Source organism: Pseudoliparis swirei, chromosome 11, assembly GCF_029220125.1.
Source record: "Pseudoliparis swirei isolate HS2019 ecotype Mariana Trench chromosome 11, NWPU_hadal_v1, whole genome shotgun sequence".
Taxonomy (NCBI): Eukaryota; Metazoa; Chordata; class Actinopteri; order Perciformes; family Liparidae; genus Pseudoliparis; species Pseudoliparis swirei.
The window spans coordinates 606,832-625,777 of record NC_079398.1 but is presented as its reverse complement, the minus strand read 5'-3'; the positions used below and the strand labels follow the sequence as shown (position 1 = coordinate 625,777).

The window sequence follows — 18,946 nt, the reverse complement described above, 5'->3', positions numbered from 1 at the left end:
ATAAAATAATTCCGTCCACTTGACTATGGCCTGTGACGAGGAAAAACAACAGGCACTGCTCAGGGTGTCACAAGTAACTGCCCTGTACTTATTTTGCACTATATATTTAGCGTACTGTAAGTGCTGCACATGTTCATACTGTATCTATCATAGCGTGTTCATATCTAGTCCTTAGCCTGCTGCATATTGTATATATTAGCACTCTAGATGTGTACATTACTCTGCACTTTACTGCTTTGTGCCATTCTAGTTGATGGTAACCACATATAGTTATCTCAGTACTTGTACTCTAATTTAATCGTTAAAGTTGAATCTAATTGAATTAAACCAAATCAATCGAGCGAAAAGGGGCTGGCCTACAGCTTTCAATAAATACCCTTTTATTAGCTGCAGGTGAGAATGTGATGTTTTTCTGAGAATGTATTGTTTTATTGAAAAAGGGCACCTGATATGTTGACAAATTAAGATAAAAAATAGACACATTTTATATATTTATTGAACTCTTGTCTCTGCTTATACACACTGTTATGAGACACAATGGCACAATGGATGCTTCACATAAATAGTGTAGCTCCTCACAAAATGCTGTAACGGTTTCACAAGCACTTGTGTTATAAGCAAGTATGTTACATTCTCAAATCACAACAGTAGTTTTGATTTGATCAAAAAACTGTTCTTATTTTAATGTATGACTCACCATTTTGCTTTTCAAAATAATAGTATAAAAATATGTAATACATAAAGTAAAATAACAATAAATAAAATGCGAAGAGTCACAATATTATGGTCTTCATCAATAGCTGATTTCAAATCACTAAAATGGGATGCTAATTTGACTTACAAGCAGTGTTCTGTCATTCGAAACTTACATGTTGCATGAAGGTAGACACAGTTTCACTTTGCATTAATGCCACTATGATGTAATGTGAAAAAAGAAGGAACAAAATGGATGCCATATTTGCCTTACAACTGAAATCTGTAACCTCACGCATATTCAAACTACAGCAAAGGTGACGGAGTGTTGCGAGTCTAACGGTTGATGCAACAACAACAACAACTGGTTCTTGTGAATACCAGTATATTGTTTACTGGGGGGAAAAAATCCAATTGACATCAACATCATCAGACTTGTGTAATGTAACAAACCATTTTTCAACAACAGAGTAAAGAGATAATGCACAGTTTTCAGATTTTCATTGCGCTCCACCATACAGCTATAATAATATATTACAGATTTCAGCTTGAAAGCAACGGACACTTGTTATTCAGTTCTGTATCTAAATCATTTTTGGCACATTTCACAGTTACAGAGCAGTGCACTAGGGGGATTGGGGCTATTCTACAATCACTTCACAGTTGTTTCAGAGCAAGGCAGCTTCTCTCTTAGACCGGCTCGGCAGTAGCAGTCTCAGTCATTCCAGAAACGATAACTTGGGCTACTTTCACTCGAGGTGTTCCACAGCCGGCTCTATCTTTTCCCGCCCCGCTTGCTGTGCCTCTCACACTCCTGCTGTTCCAGTCACTCTCGGCGCTGTTGTCCAGAGGCTGCGTCGCTCCCTGGCACACGTGGCAGATGTTGAGGAAGGCCCGGCGCAGGTCCTTGCTCCTCATGGCGTAGATCACAGGGTTCACGGTGGAGTTGAGCAGTGTGAGCATGCTGCAAAAAGCAAACACGGTCTTCATGAAGTCATTCACCTTCCCAAAGAGGTCATAAACCATGAGGGATAGAAGTGGGCCCCAGCAGATGATAAGGGCCACCAGGATCAGAACCAAGGTTTTGGCCAGGCGGAGGTCCATCCGGGCCTGCTCAGGCCTCACCGTCTGCACTTTAGTCCCCTCTGGCGTGTAGACGATCACACTTCTTTGGGAGCTGCGGCTCAGCATACGAACAGCATGGTGGTGGGATTTCCAGAGGATGTATATGTAGGCGTAGATGATGAAAAGGACCAAGATAATCGTCATGCCGATCCAGAACATCAGGTACTTCTCGTCGATTAGAGGAAAAATGTCAGAGCAGACCGAGTTGAGACGCTTGCAGTTCCACCCCAGCAGTGGCAGCAGAGAGAAGACGATGGAAATGGCCCACATCACACTGAAGGCAATGACCGCTTTCGTCTTTGTGACGATGCGTTTGTACGACATTGGCCTGTGGATGGAGATGTAGCGGTCGATCGCAGTGAGAAACAGACTGCCGACAGAGGCGGTGAAGGAGGCAATGACCCCGGCCAGCTTGAAGAGGAACATGTTGGGGCTGTCCTTCCTGTGGAGGACATGGAAATCCAGGAAGCTGTAGACAAAAATGATGCTGCCTATCAGATCGGCCACAGCCAGGCTGCCGATGAAGTTGTAGGAAGGCCGAGATCGAAGCGTCTGGGAGTGCAGGATCACACACAGCACCATGAGGTTCTCCAGCACCGTAAATGTTCCCAGGGTGAGCGCCAAGATGGCGACTGCAAGCTGCTGACTGGGAGTCAGAATCATGAAGCACTCCATGTTGTCCACAAAGTCCTCCCCACACTGTGTCGCCCCTCCACTTTCCACAGAGGTGCCATTGTTTAACAGAAAGTCTGATACATTGGTGGAGAAAATGGGAGGGAGGCCGCTGTAAATGACCTCCTTATTTACAGGGATCAGTCCGGGGAAGGAGCTACTAATTGAGACAGATTGAGGCTTCTCAAAGTGGAATCGGTTCTTGATTAGACTCGAGTCGATGGCGGTGTCGTCATAGCTGGCGTCGTTGGAGCCATGATACTGGACACTTGTTGTTAATGTACTCATCGTAGTGCCTGCTATCCTGCGCAAAGCCAGCTTCATGGTTGGTTGGTGGCGGGAGAGATGCTCAGTGGAGAGGAGTGTGGTGTAACAGCATTAGGTCCGGGCACAAGGACATCTGTGAAGAAACAATTTAGATTTTTTTTTTTCTCTAAGGAATGCAATACTTTAAACGTAAAAATGACTTAATACATCTTATAACGTTGAAATTATAGATGGATATTAAAATATTTGAATACATGAAGTAACATCAGTGCTTATTATAATGGAAAATATATTAGTTGCCGGGAGATATTGGGAGGATATGCGTATCAGCCAGCTGACAGAACAGATGCATCCCAGACAATAGTGGGAAACTGAACAGTTGATGACAAACCTGTGCAGCCTCAGGGGAAATCATTGCATTAAGTATTGAGGACAGACAGGCTTTTCTATTAATTAAAGCAGGTCATCCAAAATTGAGCTGCCTTTCTCTTAATAATTGCTGGCTTAATTGGGTATCGAGGGAGAATCGAGATAGAGTACACATAGCTGTCCAGTGATCCTTTTACATTTTGATACCAGTAATTATGATATCAATTATCAACAATTAAGTTTGCATGAGTAAGACATAGAGCAAAAGAGCAAAGACAGTGTGGGCTAACAATTGCACACTATTTAATGATATTTAATGTTGTCTGAAAACCAGTTTGTTTGCATCAAAGCTTTGCGAATAAACTGGCCAATAATACAAATTAGAAATTAAGCACCTCCAAAGAATATTAAAATATAAATGATAAATTAGCGCAAAAAAACGTACCTTGATTTCGAAAGAAAAAACATATTTCCACGATCCATGACGAAAAAAAAGAATGAATTAAACTGGGAGTGGACCAGTCTGTTGTCTTTACTCCCTTCACCAACAGTTGCAGCAACTCCACAAATAACCGGAAGCCAAAGTGAGAAATTACAATAGTTGTTTAGCTGATTTGCCGGGGGAATGGTCGTTTGGCTGACAATACACATACAGTAAAGTCGGGCAGGCAGCGGGTGGAGAGAGGTTGTGTTTGTGGGAGCGCGCGGTGTTTAAGGCTCCTTTTTGTGCGCCTGCTGGTCACGTGGTGCGAGGTGTTTGAGCGCAGACGAAAGTGCATCTCTGAGCATCATCCACACCTATTTATACAAGAGCTAACCAGCTGCTGCAAGACATGAAAACCAACCCATTGGTTTCATAGTTCAGTGTCTAAATTAGAATATGTATAATAACAATAGCAATATTTACCATTACTCTTTTAATGTATTTTCTCATGTCTTCTGACCTGATTAAAACCCAATTTGTAGAAATGCCAAACCTAAGGTTGTTCAACATTACTCCAATACTACCTTCTTTTTGCCATAATTCTGATCAGACATTGTTTGTTTTTAATACATCAAACTACAAAATATGTTATGATATATATAATGGGCATGAATACATACTTATTTTGTCATGCATTGTCAAATAAATGTAAAGTACAGTCACTTTATTAATGTTCTGGTTTAACTAGATGTCAGTTGTATCTCCTTTAATTATTTGTAAGAACATCACACATGAATCAACTTTTCTGTAAATGTGCCAATGTTAGCCAGCTGGTTCATTCTCAAATGCGGTCCTTTGGTGAGATGTTCTAAAAACCACTGAAGTGACAAACTAAGAAGTACAGTTTAACTTCCTGTTAGAACAAAATATAATAGATATCCAATAACAGAAATACAAATAAACTTGTTTTGGAGGGGTGGGGCTGTGTTAAAAGTACTGTCCAACTCAATCACAGATATAGAGCATTTAAAAATCAATTGGATTTAACAATGTTTTACAGTTGGCCTCTGATACAATACATAAATAATGCATTATTCATTCCTGTAAAGTCCTTAAATATGAATATGAAGACTCGATTGTACTTTAAAGGTGCATTACACATATCACAAATATAGCGATGACGCGACAACATTAACATGCGCTTTACTTGTTGATGCATCAGTTGAAATTAAACCAGTAATATGAAACCTATCATAATATCACTCAGAAAAGAGTCATGTTGCTGGTACTTGATGATGTAACATAATAACTTGAGTTAATTTAATTAAGTAAAGTATGGGAATACCTCTTACCGTTTTTGTAATGTTACAGTAATGTCATGATAGTAAAATGTTTAAAAACCCCACTGTACAGCGACATTTTAGTGCAATTATAAAGCCACAGTGCTATTCAAAGTCCTGATTGAATTTCATCCGCCATTAATCTATTTTTCTTTTTTTTACTTCAGTTGGGGGTCACATGCACACTATAAAGAGCCCTTTTCCTGTCCTGCGCAGCTGGGCAATTATTTCCACTATGCACTCCCAGCAGAGCTATCTCCCAAATTACATGTATCTTGCTGTGGAAAATACATGACATTTGGTGATCCAACATCATGGGAAAACAAAGAAGGACTGCGCACATGATGCCAGTGCATCTAGTTTTGGCAGAACAGAAGAGGCTGAGGAGTCATCCAACCAATTACTGAACACTCGTTATGCTGCGTTTGAAGCCGATTCAAGCAGCTATTGATTACTTGTGGCAGAACAGTACAACCAACATGAAGATAGTTTACCCAGACAAATTAAGTGAAATGTCTCGTTAATGACGGTTTCATTTCATTTAGATATTTGTAAAGCGACTTCTGATTCATTGTTTTTTGACATCTTCCTCGTCATCAGGACAAAGTTTGAATGTGGCTTTGGCTTGAACGCTGCATCTATTATCTCTCGAAGCAGGGGGAGGGAGGGTCTTGAAATCTGCATCCATCATAATAATTATCATCAATATTTCAGTGTCATTCTCACCAAGGCATCAGTGAGCGAGGGAGAGATTTCAAAGACAAAGCTGTCTGCAATGACAACGACCCCAACACGGCCGTTACAGCGATTTGTACTTTCAATTTGTCTAAATCCTCGTCCATCATGTGGGCCCTGCAGTTATGGGAGGCTTCTGCTATTGCATCACGTCCATCTGTCTTGGTGGTGAATAGTGCACGTGATTTACAGTGATTGATTTACAGCAGGATTCCTTAAGAAAAGCACCATAATGCACCTCATTTAGTATTGATCCTTCTCCATTTACAGTCAGTTGTTATTTGAGTGGCAGCCTTCATTATAATATCATTACTTTGAGTCCACACAGGCTTGATTCCTCCAAAGTAGACATATTCAAGCAATATACTTGAATGCAAAAACATGTGAATTAAAGTATATTTTTATTCGATTTTCTTTTTTAGCTTTTGCACAAGACTGTTCTTTACTTCCTCGGGGAGAGAGAAGTATTTTACACATGCAGCATGTTGCAAGACGAGACTCTAAAGCAGATGTGTTTCTGTCGAGGGGGTGGATGATGGGAGAGAGGGGGGAGGGAGGGCGAGAAGGGAAGGGAAGGAGGTTGTGGTTGAAGTTGACAGTTGCCTAATCTGCCACTTCTATATTCTGTTCCTCCCCAGCTGGAGGCACTTTATACTGTAGCCAATCTCAATTCAGATCATTTCATCAAAAAGAAAGAGAAACAAATGTGATGTTTACTAAAGATATTCAATATAGTTTGACATGTTTGTTATGTGCTTATGTTCCTTTGTCTTTTAAGTCATCAGCTGTCTGGTCCTCATTAACCACTTCATGAAACAATTTATTTATCCATCAACCTGGCGTCATAAGGCAAATCATAGGTCTATGGTGATGTTGCGCAACACTTTTAATTGAACAGAAGACTCTTCACCCAGAAAACAACAATGTTTTTAATAAGAATATTTACATCCTGCATCAGATTATTAGGACAGATCTTCCTTGCAGGGAATAAAGCAGAGAGTATTTGTACTTAATACCTTGTGACTGAATTGTTTATGGTCTGTATCAAAACTTCAAAACCAGTACAACAAACTAAATAAATATAAATGATCAAAGTTCAATATACTTCTTTCATTTCCGATAGACAATTTAAGTATGTCGACCAGCTGTCATGCATGACTTCCTGTTGCAGACGTGGTGGTTTTTCGTAGATTAGGCAACGTGATGGTCAGTGGGTCGAATCCCCTTCATGCACCATTTAATCACATAAAGACCTTTTTTAGGCTCTCTCAGTAGAACACAGTGGTAATCACAAAGATTTAGCAGGCAGTTCAGTGAGTGCTCGCCTGCGTAAACACTATGCAAATGAATGTGACAGGCACAGATGAATTACTCAGGCAGCTCAGAGCTCCAAATCACAGCCCAGTTGAACAGTTTTTTTTCTCAGTGTTATTCCTCATGATTTTCAGGAGGACGAGTGATTCGGTAGCTGCAGTCGTCGCCCCGTGGCTTCAGAGGAACGAGCCCCAAACGGTAAGAGCAGGATCTGGAACAGAGAATAATGTATTTGCCCTCCGTCCAGCTGCAGAGACGAGAGCCCCGAATGGACCTGACATCCATGAGACCAACAGTCACCTGTAATCACATTAGGAGGAAGAGTTGGGAAATGAAATGTATTTTGAGCAGTTCACTAACCTAATTCCTTTTATACTCATCCGAATTCATGCTAACATTCAGTGATATATAATATATCAGCATACTATCAGTTATAAGTATTGCAACCTGCAATAACTGATCTTTTGGCCACTTGAGGACTTTGGAAAGCAGCCGTGAATATAACATTGACATTTTATTAAATTTGGGTTGATATGGCTTGTTTGTCAATTCTATATTTTACATACATCCAACAGATAAGGAGAACACAAGCTTTCATTTGGAGTCATGTCTCTGGCCACTCGATTCATTTGAGTCCAATATGTAGTCTACTTTTATATCTGATTTGGTCTCCAACACCTGTCTTTATTCACAAAAAGCTGAATGAAGAATTAAAGGGACATTGGAAATCACTAAACATGAGTCATCTGTCATCCATGAAACAATCAAATTAATTACAGATAGATATTTATCGTATGAAAATAGAAAAGATATGCATTAAAGACATGCTAATAAACAAGCCTATTGGATTTAGATTGCAGCACAGTGGTCAAGCTAACACTCATGTGTTGCATCATATTCAGATTTCACAGTCTGAGCTTGAATTCTCTCCAGCACATGCATGAAAACGGTTCATACACCAACGTATTCATCCATTCTTATTCTGCTCACTCCATCAGGGTTATTCATCCATTACTGGCAAATGCATCCAGTAAACGATTTCAGAGTGTCCTCACATCCCAGAGGAAGTTCTTTCATGCCAGAGTTACTTTGTGTATCAGCTTTTTAGCTTCATCCCAAGATGAAGATATTGCAACACAAAAAAAGATGACATTAAAGAACAAAGAGTTTAAAATTGGTTTGGGATTAGATTTCTTGTGTTTCTCATTTAGCACAGAGTTAAAGCATCCAAATAGTGCATTTATTAAAAATGCTGCTCACTGGTTTCACTGCAGTCAGAGGAATTTAAATGCAGCATAAAGGTGTATCATATATATATATGCAAAACATGTGCTTCTCTTCTGGTGCAAGCATGGGTTTGCTTGCATTTTTCAGGAAAAGCTAAATATGTCAAGTCTCGTAGACATTGTACATCAGCCGAAATGCATTTGTGGTAAGCAGTAAAGAGCGGTTTAACTTAGTCGGTCAGTCTTGATGGATGTTAGCGAGTGTTTCGCATTCAATTCCACGTGAGGCATTACCGTTGTATTGACTGTTGGTAATACGTGGGTTGTGGGTGAACTCATCAGTATTGAGCGAACACAACCAACATTGACTATAATAAAGGGAAAAAAGGCTCCATCTGATGCTGATGAAAGTTTTTCTCCTCCTTTTGATATTTGTCATTCTCCCTTGAACTTTCCATTACTGCCTGCACACTTTCATAAAAGCATATTTTGCAAATAATAATAATAATCATTTATTTTATATAGCGCTTCTCTAGACACTCGAAGTCGCTTTACAGTCCAGAGTCCAGTAGTCATACACACACACACAGTCATCCCGGTGGTGGTAAGCTACATCAGTAGCCACAGCTACCCTGGGGCAGACTGACGGAAGCGTGGCTGCCAATCAGCGCCTACGGCCCCTCCCCCACCACCAACATTCATTCACATCCATACGAACCGGGGTGAGGCTGCGGAGCATGTCTTTATGATGGTGGGGGAAACCGGAGTACCCGGAGGAAACCCACGCAGACACGAGGAGAACATGCAAACTCCATACAGAAAGGACCTGGAACGACCGGGATTCGAACCCAGGGCCTTCTTGCTGTGAGTTAGTTCATAGTTTCATGGTGCACTCTATTATGAAAACAACTTCTCATCCAATAATGTTGTATTCACAGTTCAATGCAGCAAATCCACAAGAGGTTTAATAAAGTCTCAGGGTCATGATGGCAAGAGTAGAGAATCTATGCCAAGCCCTTCTTGATAAAAGGCTTGGGTCAAAGGTGAACATTAGCGACAGATGGCATTTCATCTCCATCTTTTAATTGCTGTGACAAGATACTTAACGGTGTATTGTACAAGTGGAACACATCCACATCAGGTCTGGGAAGCATCTGGTACACCACCTAACAACCACCACTGCAGGACATCTTACGAGTGTAAGCAGAGTGTAGAATAGATTATGTGATCTTTGTGGTCACTGGAATCAACTCTTGGATGCAACAATTTGTTTACATTTTCTGTCATGGTCTTGCGATTTAGTTGTAGATTGTTTCTTATTCTATTCTGAAAGTCCTTCTCCTCTCAGGTCTTGTCTTTTATTACTTACTGCCTTTGTGCTTGTCGGCCCTTTGACTTTCACCTGTCCTTTGTTTTCTTACTCATTTGTTTGTGTATGTGTTTGTGATCTGTCTTAAACTCTTGGTTTAGTATGTTTGTTGCTTCATTAAATAATTAAATACAAGTATTTTCCTCGAATCAGCCCTTGAGTCGTCTGCATTGGGTCACACCTGCCTGTGCTGCTCCATGCATCCCAAAATGTACACATTTACACCCATGTTGTTTCTTCCTGGACAATTTCTGGGAAAGTATTTAGAAATTATCAGGAATTTGTGTTCAATTGTGAAGTTGTGTAGTCCACCAAATCGATTGATGTTAACAAATAAATCAGTGTCGTGGATACAGCAATAATATCACATAAAGACAGATTTAATAAAAATCCCTGTCAGGTAGAGCTCATATCTCCCCCTCCTACAGCGATTACAGCCATCTGGGCTGGAAAAAAGATTGATGGCTGCAGAGCATAAACAACCCTGCCGGCCGCCGGCCATCAGCCTTCATGCTGAACTTGGCGAGCAGAGGCGATTCCTTCACTTCATAGCGAGATAACCTCCCCACTTCGCATCACTTCACAGCTTGTGGCCTCATCGACTTCAGACTTATACGTACGTGGCTAACCCTTGAATCATCTGTGGATATTATGCACGAGGACAGACGATTATAGAACAAGTATCAGCAATGAAAATAAAGTTCAGAAACACCTGTGGAAGTTCTAGGAGGCTTCACCTTTTCCCTTTCCTCGCCGGCTTCTGAAATGTAATTTGTCCGCGGTTACTTTGGCCAAATGGAATGAATGTTTTTCAGGCTGCTTTGAAAATTTCAATTGTTCTTTGCTTTCAGTGATTTGTTTGTTTCTTGCATCGATATTATTATTTATTCTCATCCATCCCTCAAGTAATAACAGTGAAGCCATGCAGAAAACGATTGTTCTGTGTCTAGACAAGTACATTTATTCATCTTCTTTTCTGATTTCTTTCTGATTTTGATTAACAAATTTCCCCTTGGGGATTAATAAAGTATCTATCTATCTATCTATCTATCTATTTACAAGCTGAAAGCATTATATAAGCAGTACTTTGTCCTTGTAAGCATTTCAGGTGCATCACCATGGAGACATGACTGCACAAGGTCGCCCGGCTTACAGCAGCGAGTGTGTGTCTGTGTGTGCTTTTGTGTGTGTACATTTGTGTGTTTAACACTGCAGGGACTTTGAGACGACACAAAAGAAGTCATCCAAAGTTGGTTTAATGTTTGCGGATGTGAAAAGCAGTGGGTGATGAACGAGTCATGTTCGGGTTATGTTGTTATTTGGTTCTATAGACTCGTCTGGCTTGTTGTGATCCTTCGGGTTAGACGGCTTTTTCTTTCCTTATTAATGCCGTGTGCCTGTAATTTTTTAAAAGATTGACAGATCAAATTATTATGTTGTCCATTGTTTTACTCCGTGTGGTTTCATCAAAGGGTCACTACTCAGGGTCACGGTGCTGCTTTAAAAACATGCTCTCATAGAAATGTATCCCAACATCTCAGTGTGAACGTCTTAGGAAAACTGTTATCTTAAAAATATCTTGTATTCAAATTATTATGAGTGTAATGTGAACATAGCCACTCGTAGTGATACACCCAGAGAGAACTAGCACACAACTCTGCAGTTCACCGAAGCACCTTTTTAGTATCTTTAAGCTCATTGTTGGTACAAACTTCACTATTTGGTTTGGTGTCTTTTTTTCAGTAAGAACATTTCTAAAAACCTGCTCAGCACCAAGCAGCAGACCGACACAGCCGGTGACCAGCTGGTTAACGTAGCAGAACATTTAGCAGCTAGAAGAGCCAGAATGTGCAAATCAGAGCTAATGGAGGATGAATGTTAGGGAAAGGAAGATAAATTCTATTCAGCAGGAGAACAAAACTGCAAATTTGGCCTCAAGCGGCCAACGGGACACAACTGGTTTAAAGAAACGTTGAATTTAGCCAGCAGGAGTTGATTTGTTTGAGATTATTTTCAGCAACATATTTGGTGCTCGAGTGAGAATGTATTGCACCATGTGGAATTAAATCCAACCAACAGTCCCCATGTTCATCGTATAAATAAAAAAAAGTCCCACAGTGCAAAATTGTGGTTCATAGTTGTGTTTCTAACAATGGAGCTCAATGGCACTGGAGAACCAATCAGGTTTTGGCTTTATACTTGTTAGTGATCGATTCATGATTGGTTCAGTCGGTCTTTTCTTGTTGACAATAAGAAAAATCACTTATCCTTTCATTTGTGTTATAAGCCACAACACAAAGCATGTTTCTCAAAGATAAATTAGCCTAGTTTGTATTTGCAGGTTTCTTGCACCTCTTTTTAGAATATGTGTAACATTAGCAGCAAATGTGTTATATCAGTTCTGGCTCAGCGGTTTGAGACAGTGTTGGGTTCACGCAGGTTCAACCCTCATCAGTCTTTCTCAAATACATGTTTGTGGATGAGGTCAAAGATCATGACCACCAGAGTCAGGAGTTCATTGTTAAGTTGTGATTGATTGATGACGTGTCATGCAACAACACCTGTTCCTACAAAGAATTTAGCATTTTATCAATTTTATTTTCTAATGAGCCCCAAATTCAGAGTCACTGAGTGTGAGGCTTTCTGTGCATTTCACAGTTTGCTTTCCCAAGTGTGTGTGTGTGTGTGTGTGTGTGTGTGTGTCTAAGAGAGAGAGAGAGAGGTGTCTGTGGCGTCAGAGGAGGTGTCTAGATTACTTCTTTGATGTACGAGCTCTGGGAGCTCGGGACAGACAGCCTGATATTACGTTGTTAAATCCGAAAGGTTTTGGATATAATCACTTGAAGAAGTAAATGTATTAGTAGCGATTTGTTTCTCATCTTGTCTTTGAGGTGTCATTATTGTCCCAACAGCCATTTGGTTCTGTTCAACAAAGCTAACATTAACACTGTTGACATCTGAAAGGATAAAGTATGTCTTTCATTTTCATAAAATATCAGGCGTCTACAAAAAAGCTTCAAACGCTTTCTGTCCTCTTTTCATTTGTGCCTGCGAGACTTGCATGCTAGAATCAATAATACTTCTATTTGTATCAAAAATACATTTTATCCTCCCGAAGATTTTTATTTTGTGTAGGTAATGTAAAGACTAACAGATATGCCAACAGTATTACATCCAACAAGAGGACACATGTCTCTCTCTTCTGAAAAATAGCCTGAGTGATATTGAAAAGAGATAAATACAGTTGAAAGCATCACCGTTCTGTTCTGTTTGTCTCTATTTTGTTTTGTAACTTGTTTTATCTTGAAGCTGAAAGCAAAACAAAAACTGTGGGACAGCCTCCTAAAAATGTAAGATTGCAATTATCGGAAAAAAAACCGTCTTTTGCTATTCTACAAACAAGAGAAACTCAGATTGAGGCGTTTATCTTCTGCTCTGGGATCATTCAAATAAAAAAGGATTTGTCTCCTCTGAAGCTTAAATGTGCTCCGTAAATGACCTGCTATTTAGTGGGCGAGCAAATTAGACTTGACCAAGCATGGCGATAGAATGCAGAACGTCAGTGCGTTTCATCCGGTGTTCGGCGGCGCATGCTTCTAGTGCAGGGGTCAGGAACCTTTTTGACTGGGAGAGCCATAAAAGCCAAATATTTCTAAATATATTTAATTGAGAGCCATATAGTATTTTTAACAGATAATAAATTAAATATGTCTTGCTTTTAATGCGACTGCTGGTGCTGCATGATGGGGGTGGACACTGCGCGCACACGCCGGCATCGGAGCTCTGCGGCGCGCGAGCCGAGAAGTGTTAACGCGACACGTAGAGACAGAGTGACATGCTGCTGGTTAGATACGATCAATAACAGACGTTTAGTTTAATAAAAGAACAAAGACGTCTTTAAGAAAAGGACCTGACATTACTTCTGCTGTACAGGGGGGCGGGCGGAGATTTTTTTTTTTCAAACTCAAAGTTGTCTGCGAGCCATATGCCGTCACCGGAAGAGCCATATTTGGCTCGCGAGCCTTAGGTTCCCGAGTCCGACCCCTGTTCCAGTGCAATAGTGCATTCGAGCATGTTAAAGTTCACTGTCACCGTGGAGGCGTAGCACCCAGCCTCCGGTTCCCCTCAGGTAAACACTGTTCGCTCTGGCAGCACATTCGCCTTAGTTAGCATCGTTAGCGCTGTTAGCACCATTAGCGCCGTTGGCACTGTTAGCAATGTGATGCCGGCGCACCATCATTATGTTGGGAGCCGTCGAGAGGCAATCCCAATGCTCCTGTAATCCAATGTCACAGATATAAATCAAATTAAAATATTAACCGAGAGAACATAAAAAGTAAGATAAATGAATCACGAATAAAATAAATAGAAAGCTGAGGGTCTAAGTGGACACATTTGATGGCGGTGTTATTGTTTTAAATTTTTTTTAAGTAAGCTGTTACACAATTTCTTTGGAGGGATAATCAGTGATTACCCAAAAGCAGGAAACTCTTTTCATAATGGGCTCTCTCTGACACTGCTGCTTCCCATTTTAATCAGGCTGTGAACGGCGTCCCGTGGTGAGTTTCCCTTTCTTCACATCCTGCATGATCATTGTTTAGAGCAGAGAGTAATCAAATGGCTGTTGAGTGAGACTTTCATGGAAATTACAGCTGCAGTAACTTACATTTTAATTATTGCTGTCTTCATCTTTATTACACTACAGGTAATCTATCGCAATTTGAACAGCATGATTAACTATTTAAAGCCAATATAATACTGACACATTTTCTGACCACCGATAATTACATAGATGTAGTTTTAACAGGGGTCAAAATCTATAAATTCAGTTCAGAAAAACTTAAATTGTGTTTATAAGGTAAAAAATAATTAATATTGAGTCCATATTAAAATCATGGTCTGTTTGTTTAATGTAATTGATTCATGCTGTTTGAAAATAATAATAATAATAATAATAACAATAATAATAATAATAATAACAATATTAATTTATCAGTTGATACAACATATCACTCACACATATCGGGTTTAATCTCCATCAAACATGATATCAAAACAAATGAAAAAGTATTGTGCGGATTAGCCTCTTGTAACACTAATCTTCTACAAAATCAAATGAGACAAAAGCAATTTCACGAGCACACATTATCTCACTTTAGCTATTGGTGTAATTCAGGCATTTCACTTTTCAGATTCAGAAATATGACCTCTGGACCCGCATGCAGCAAGAGATATATTAAAAATTAAGTTACATTTTTGTGGAGGGAATTAATCGATTTTTTAAATTGTTACACTCAAATACAAACCACACCAGTAAGCCAATCAAAGGACCTTGATCGGTGAGATTAAGGTTAAAACACCAACTACACTATGTGAAATGTCAACTGAGTTCAGTCTCAAATATTAATCTTGTGCTTGGCAGTATAATATTATTTTTAATATCATCCATTACTGAATGAGCTTATTTAAAAGAATATTTAGGAAAATATTATGTTAGATAATCCTACATATTTGCTGTGCAGACATATTTTCTTTGAACACTTTACAGGTAGAAGGGGGTACACATCAAAGCTGGTTTCATTTAAACCCGCAACATCTGAAAAACAACATTCCCATGGTGTCTGTCGTATAACAATTAATCCAGCTGTGTCAGCCGGGGTTTAATTTTTTCTGTGCGAAAGTATTATTCACGCACAACAGGTCACCAGAGTCTAAAAAGAATAATAAGCATGTTCATTATTCAGGATTAGCTATGAATTCGAGAGAGCCGTGGCAATCACATTAGCCGATAAACACAGAGGACAAGAAAGACGCCTACAAGTTCCCGTGGGAGAGCTTCCAATTAACACTTGAGCTTTGTCTCTGACATGACGGCTGGCTCAAGAATGTGAAGAGATGGAAGGACATGCGGCGAAAGAGCGAGGGACAACACAGGGAGGGAAAGCATTCATTTGTAAAGGTGAAAGATATGTACTCTGTGAGAATTATGGTCTTTAGAAAACAAGTGTACACTGTGAATTTTGTAATAACTATCTTCATGGTTTGATTAACCTTGGTTTCTAGCTCTATTCCTAAGGGTGTTTTCACTGCTGCAGCGAGGCTCCAAGGATGGAAATATTAGTCGGTCTCTCTGTCCTTCACAAGTAGCTCAGCAGCTATTAGATTGATTGTCATTACATTTTGTACATACCTTCATGATGCCCAGAGGAGAAGTCCTAATTACTTTGCAGGAGCCTTAATTTTGCATTTAGCGCCAACATGAGATTAACATTTGTGTTTTCTTTAGTCACAATTATTGGAAGTATTTCCATTATTTGAACATTTTAAATACGGGCACATGCATGTGGACACAACCCCTGAGGAGGAATTTTTTGATGGTGGTTTACCGATATCAGGTCAAAATTTGTATTTGTCCAACACAAAAACTGCGTTTAACACTTATTAGCCAATGTTAATATGATAGATTTAGAGTAATAAAGCTCTATATCACGCAAACGTTACAAATAGATCGATTTTTGCAAGTCAGTTTGTTTGTAACTTTTGATCTTGCGACGCTTTCAGGAGATGTGCAAAATGTTCTTCACGTTACACTAAAGATTACAAGCACTGTGAGCATGTGAGGCATTGCATACGCTCGAAGCACCGCTGTTAGCATCGCTGTTAGCATCGCTGTTAGCATCGCTGTAGACTCTTAAACCCGAATAATATCTGCAAATCCCACACATCTTAATCGGAAAATGCTCCTTTCGGAATAAGACTTTATTTGGAAAACCCAAAAGGAATATAATGAGCCATATCAAATTCTGAATATTGTCACATTTGGAACTAGAATGGGCACTCGGTAGAGTGCATACCTTCGCATATCACAAGATTGGGCATTGAATTATGAACATTTTGGCATTAGTTGCATGCCAATTGGACAAAAATTTATCGTGCTATGGTAAAAAAAAAGATTTGGACCTTTCCATGACCTTGAATTCCATGTGATTCAAGAAGATTTGACCTGTTCATGACCTTTGACCTTGACCTTTGACCCGATCGATCCCAAAATCTAATCAACTGGTCCCCGGATAATAAACAATCATCCCACCAAATTTCATGCGATTCGGTTCAATACTTTTTGAGTTCTGCGAAAGATTTTGACCTGTTCATGACCTTTGACCTTGACCGTTGACCCGATCGATCCCAAAATCTAATCAACTGGTCCTCGGATAATAAACAATCATCCCACCAAATTTCATGCGATTCGGTTCAATACTTTTTGAGTTCTGCGAAAGATTTTGACCTGTTCATGACCTTTGACCTTGACCTTTGACCCGATCGATCCCAAAATCTAATCAACTGGTCCCCGGATAATAAACAATCATCCCACCAAATTGCATGCGATTCGGTTCAATACTTTTTGAGTTTTGCGAATAACATGCATACAAATAAATAAATAAATAAATACACGGCGATCAAAACATAACCTTCCGGCATTTTCAATGCGAAGGTAATAATAGTTACCTTCGCATTGAAAATGCGGAAGGTTATGTTTTGATCGCCATGTATTTATTTATTTATTTGTATGCGTGTTATTCGTATAACAAAACAAGTTTTAAACCGAATCGCATGAAATTTGGTGGGATGATTGATTATTCGGGATTTTGATTTTGGGATCGATCGGGTCAAAGGTCAAGGTCATGAAAAGGTTCAAATCTTCTTTTTACCACAGCGCGGTCAATTTATATCCAATTGGCATGCAACTAATGCCAACATGTTCATAATTCAATGCCCAATCTTGTGATATGCGAAGGTATGTGCTCTACCGAGTGCCCGTTCTAGTTGAATATGAAAACGTCACTCACGACCGTCGAAGGTGCCGCACGCTTATATTTAAGCGTTAAACTAGCGTTACTCTGTCACGAAAACACTGACAACTAGAATGGGCACTCGGTAGAGCGCATACCTTCGCATATCACAAGATTGGGCATTGAATTATGAACATTTTGGCATTAGTTGCATGCCAATTGGACAAAAATGTATCGTGCTATGGTAAAAAAAGAGTTTGACCTTTCCATGACCTTGACCTTGACCTTTGACCCGATTGATCCCAAAATCTAATCAAATGGTCCCCGGATAATAACCAATCATCCCACCAAATTTCATGCGATTCAAGAACATTTTGACCTGTTCATGACCTTTGACCTTGACCTTTGACCCGATCGATCCCAAAATCTAGTCAACTGGTCCCCGGATAATAAACAATCATCCCACCAAATTTCATGCGATTCGGTTCAATACTTTTAGAGTTCTGCGAAAGATTTTGACCTGTTCATGACCTTTGACCTTTGACCCGATCGATCCCAAAATCTAATCAACTGGTCCCCAGATAATAAACAATCATCCCACCAAATTTCATGCGATTCGGTTCAATACTTTTTGAGTTCTGCGAAAGATTTTGACCTGTTCATGACCTTTGACCCGATCGATCCCAAAATCTAATCAACTGGTCCCCGGATAATAAACAATCATCCCACCAAATTTCATGCGATTCGGTTCAATACTTTTTGAGTTCTGCGAAAGATTTTGACCTGTTCATGACCTTTGACCTTTGACCCGATCGATCCCAAAATCTAATCAATTGGTCCCCGGATAATAAACAATCATCCCACCAAATTTCATGCGATTTGGTTAAATACTTTTTGAGTTCTGCGAAAGATTTTGACCTGTTCATGACCTTTGACCCGATTGATCCCAAAATCTAATCAACTGGTCCCCGGATAATAAACAATCATCCCACCAAATTTCATGCGATTCGGTTCAATACTTTTTGAGATTTGCGAATAACACGCATACAAATAAATAAATAAATAAATAAATACACGGCGATCAAAACATAACCTTCCGGCATTTTCAATGCGAAGGTAATCACTGTAATATTCTTTCTGACTAAATCTAGAATATATGTTTGCTGTAATCTTGGTCCTGCTTGTGCACTGACTTAATATATTTCAATGAAAATTATCATGAATTGTATTCTACTTTTAGTCTTCCTGTGACAAAGATGCCTCGTGCAGGCTCCTCTTTATCCGCCGGTCTCTCCTCTTGTGTTGCTTCACAAAGACCGTCAAGCCTGTCGGTGGGCGGGTCCATTCTGACACAGCAGTTTCCCTCGTGCCCCTTGAAACGGTTGGGGAAAAAAACATATTTCTCTTGTGTTGTCTCCGACCTTTTAGAGACAAAAACTGAACCCTAATTGATCCCCCAGGCTTGTCTGCAGACTTCCCCCACCCCCGGTTGTCTGGCAGTCTAACCAGTCAATGTTTTATTTAAACGGTTTGTGCTTGTGGCAATTATCAGAGATGGGGTATCCTCTGAAGAGAAGGAGGCGTTTCTTCCCTCCCTTGGAGCAGAAAACTGAAATTAATTC

General features: G+C 39.8%; 1 protein-coding gene across 1 annotated transcript; it reads right to left on the bottom strand.

Moving 5' to 3' along the window:
• Positions 1–478: 478 nt before the first annotated feature.
• On the bottom strand, positions 479–2,814 carry LOC130201746 (cannabinoid receptor type 1B-like). The gene has a single exon (XM_056426850.1). The coding sequence runs from the start codon at positions 2,812–2,814 to the stop codon at positions 1,384–1,386; it is 1,431 nt and encodes a 476-aa protein (XP_056282825.1). The 3' UTR covers positions 479–1,383.
• Between the last annotated feature and the right edge of the window lie 16,132 nt (positions 2,815–18,946).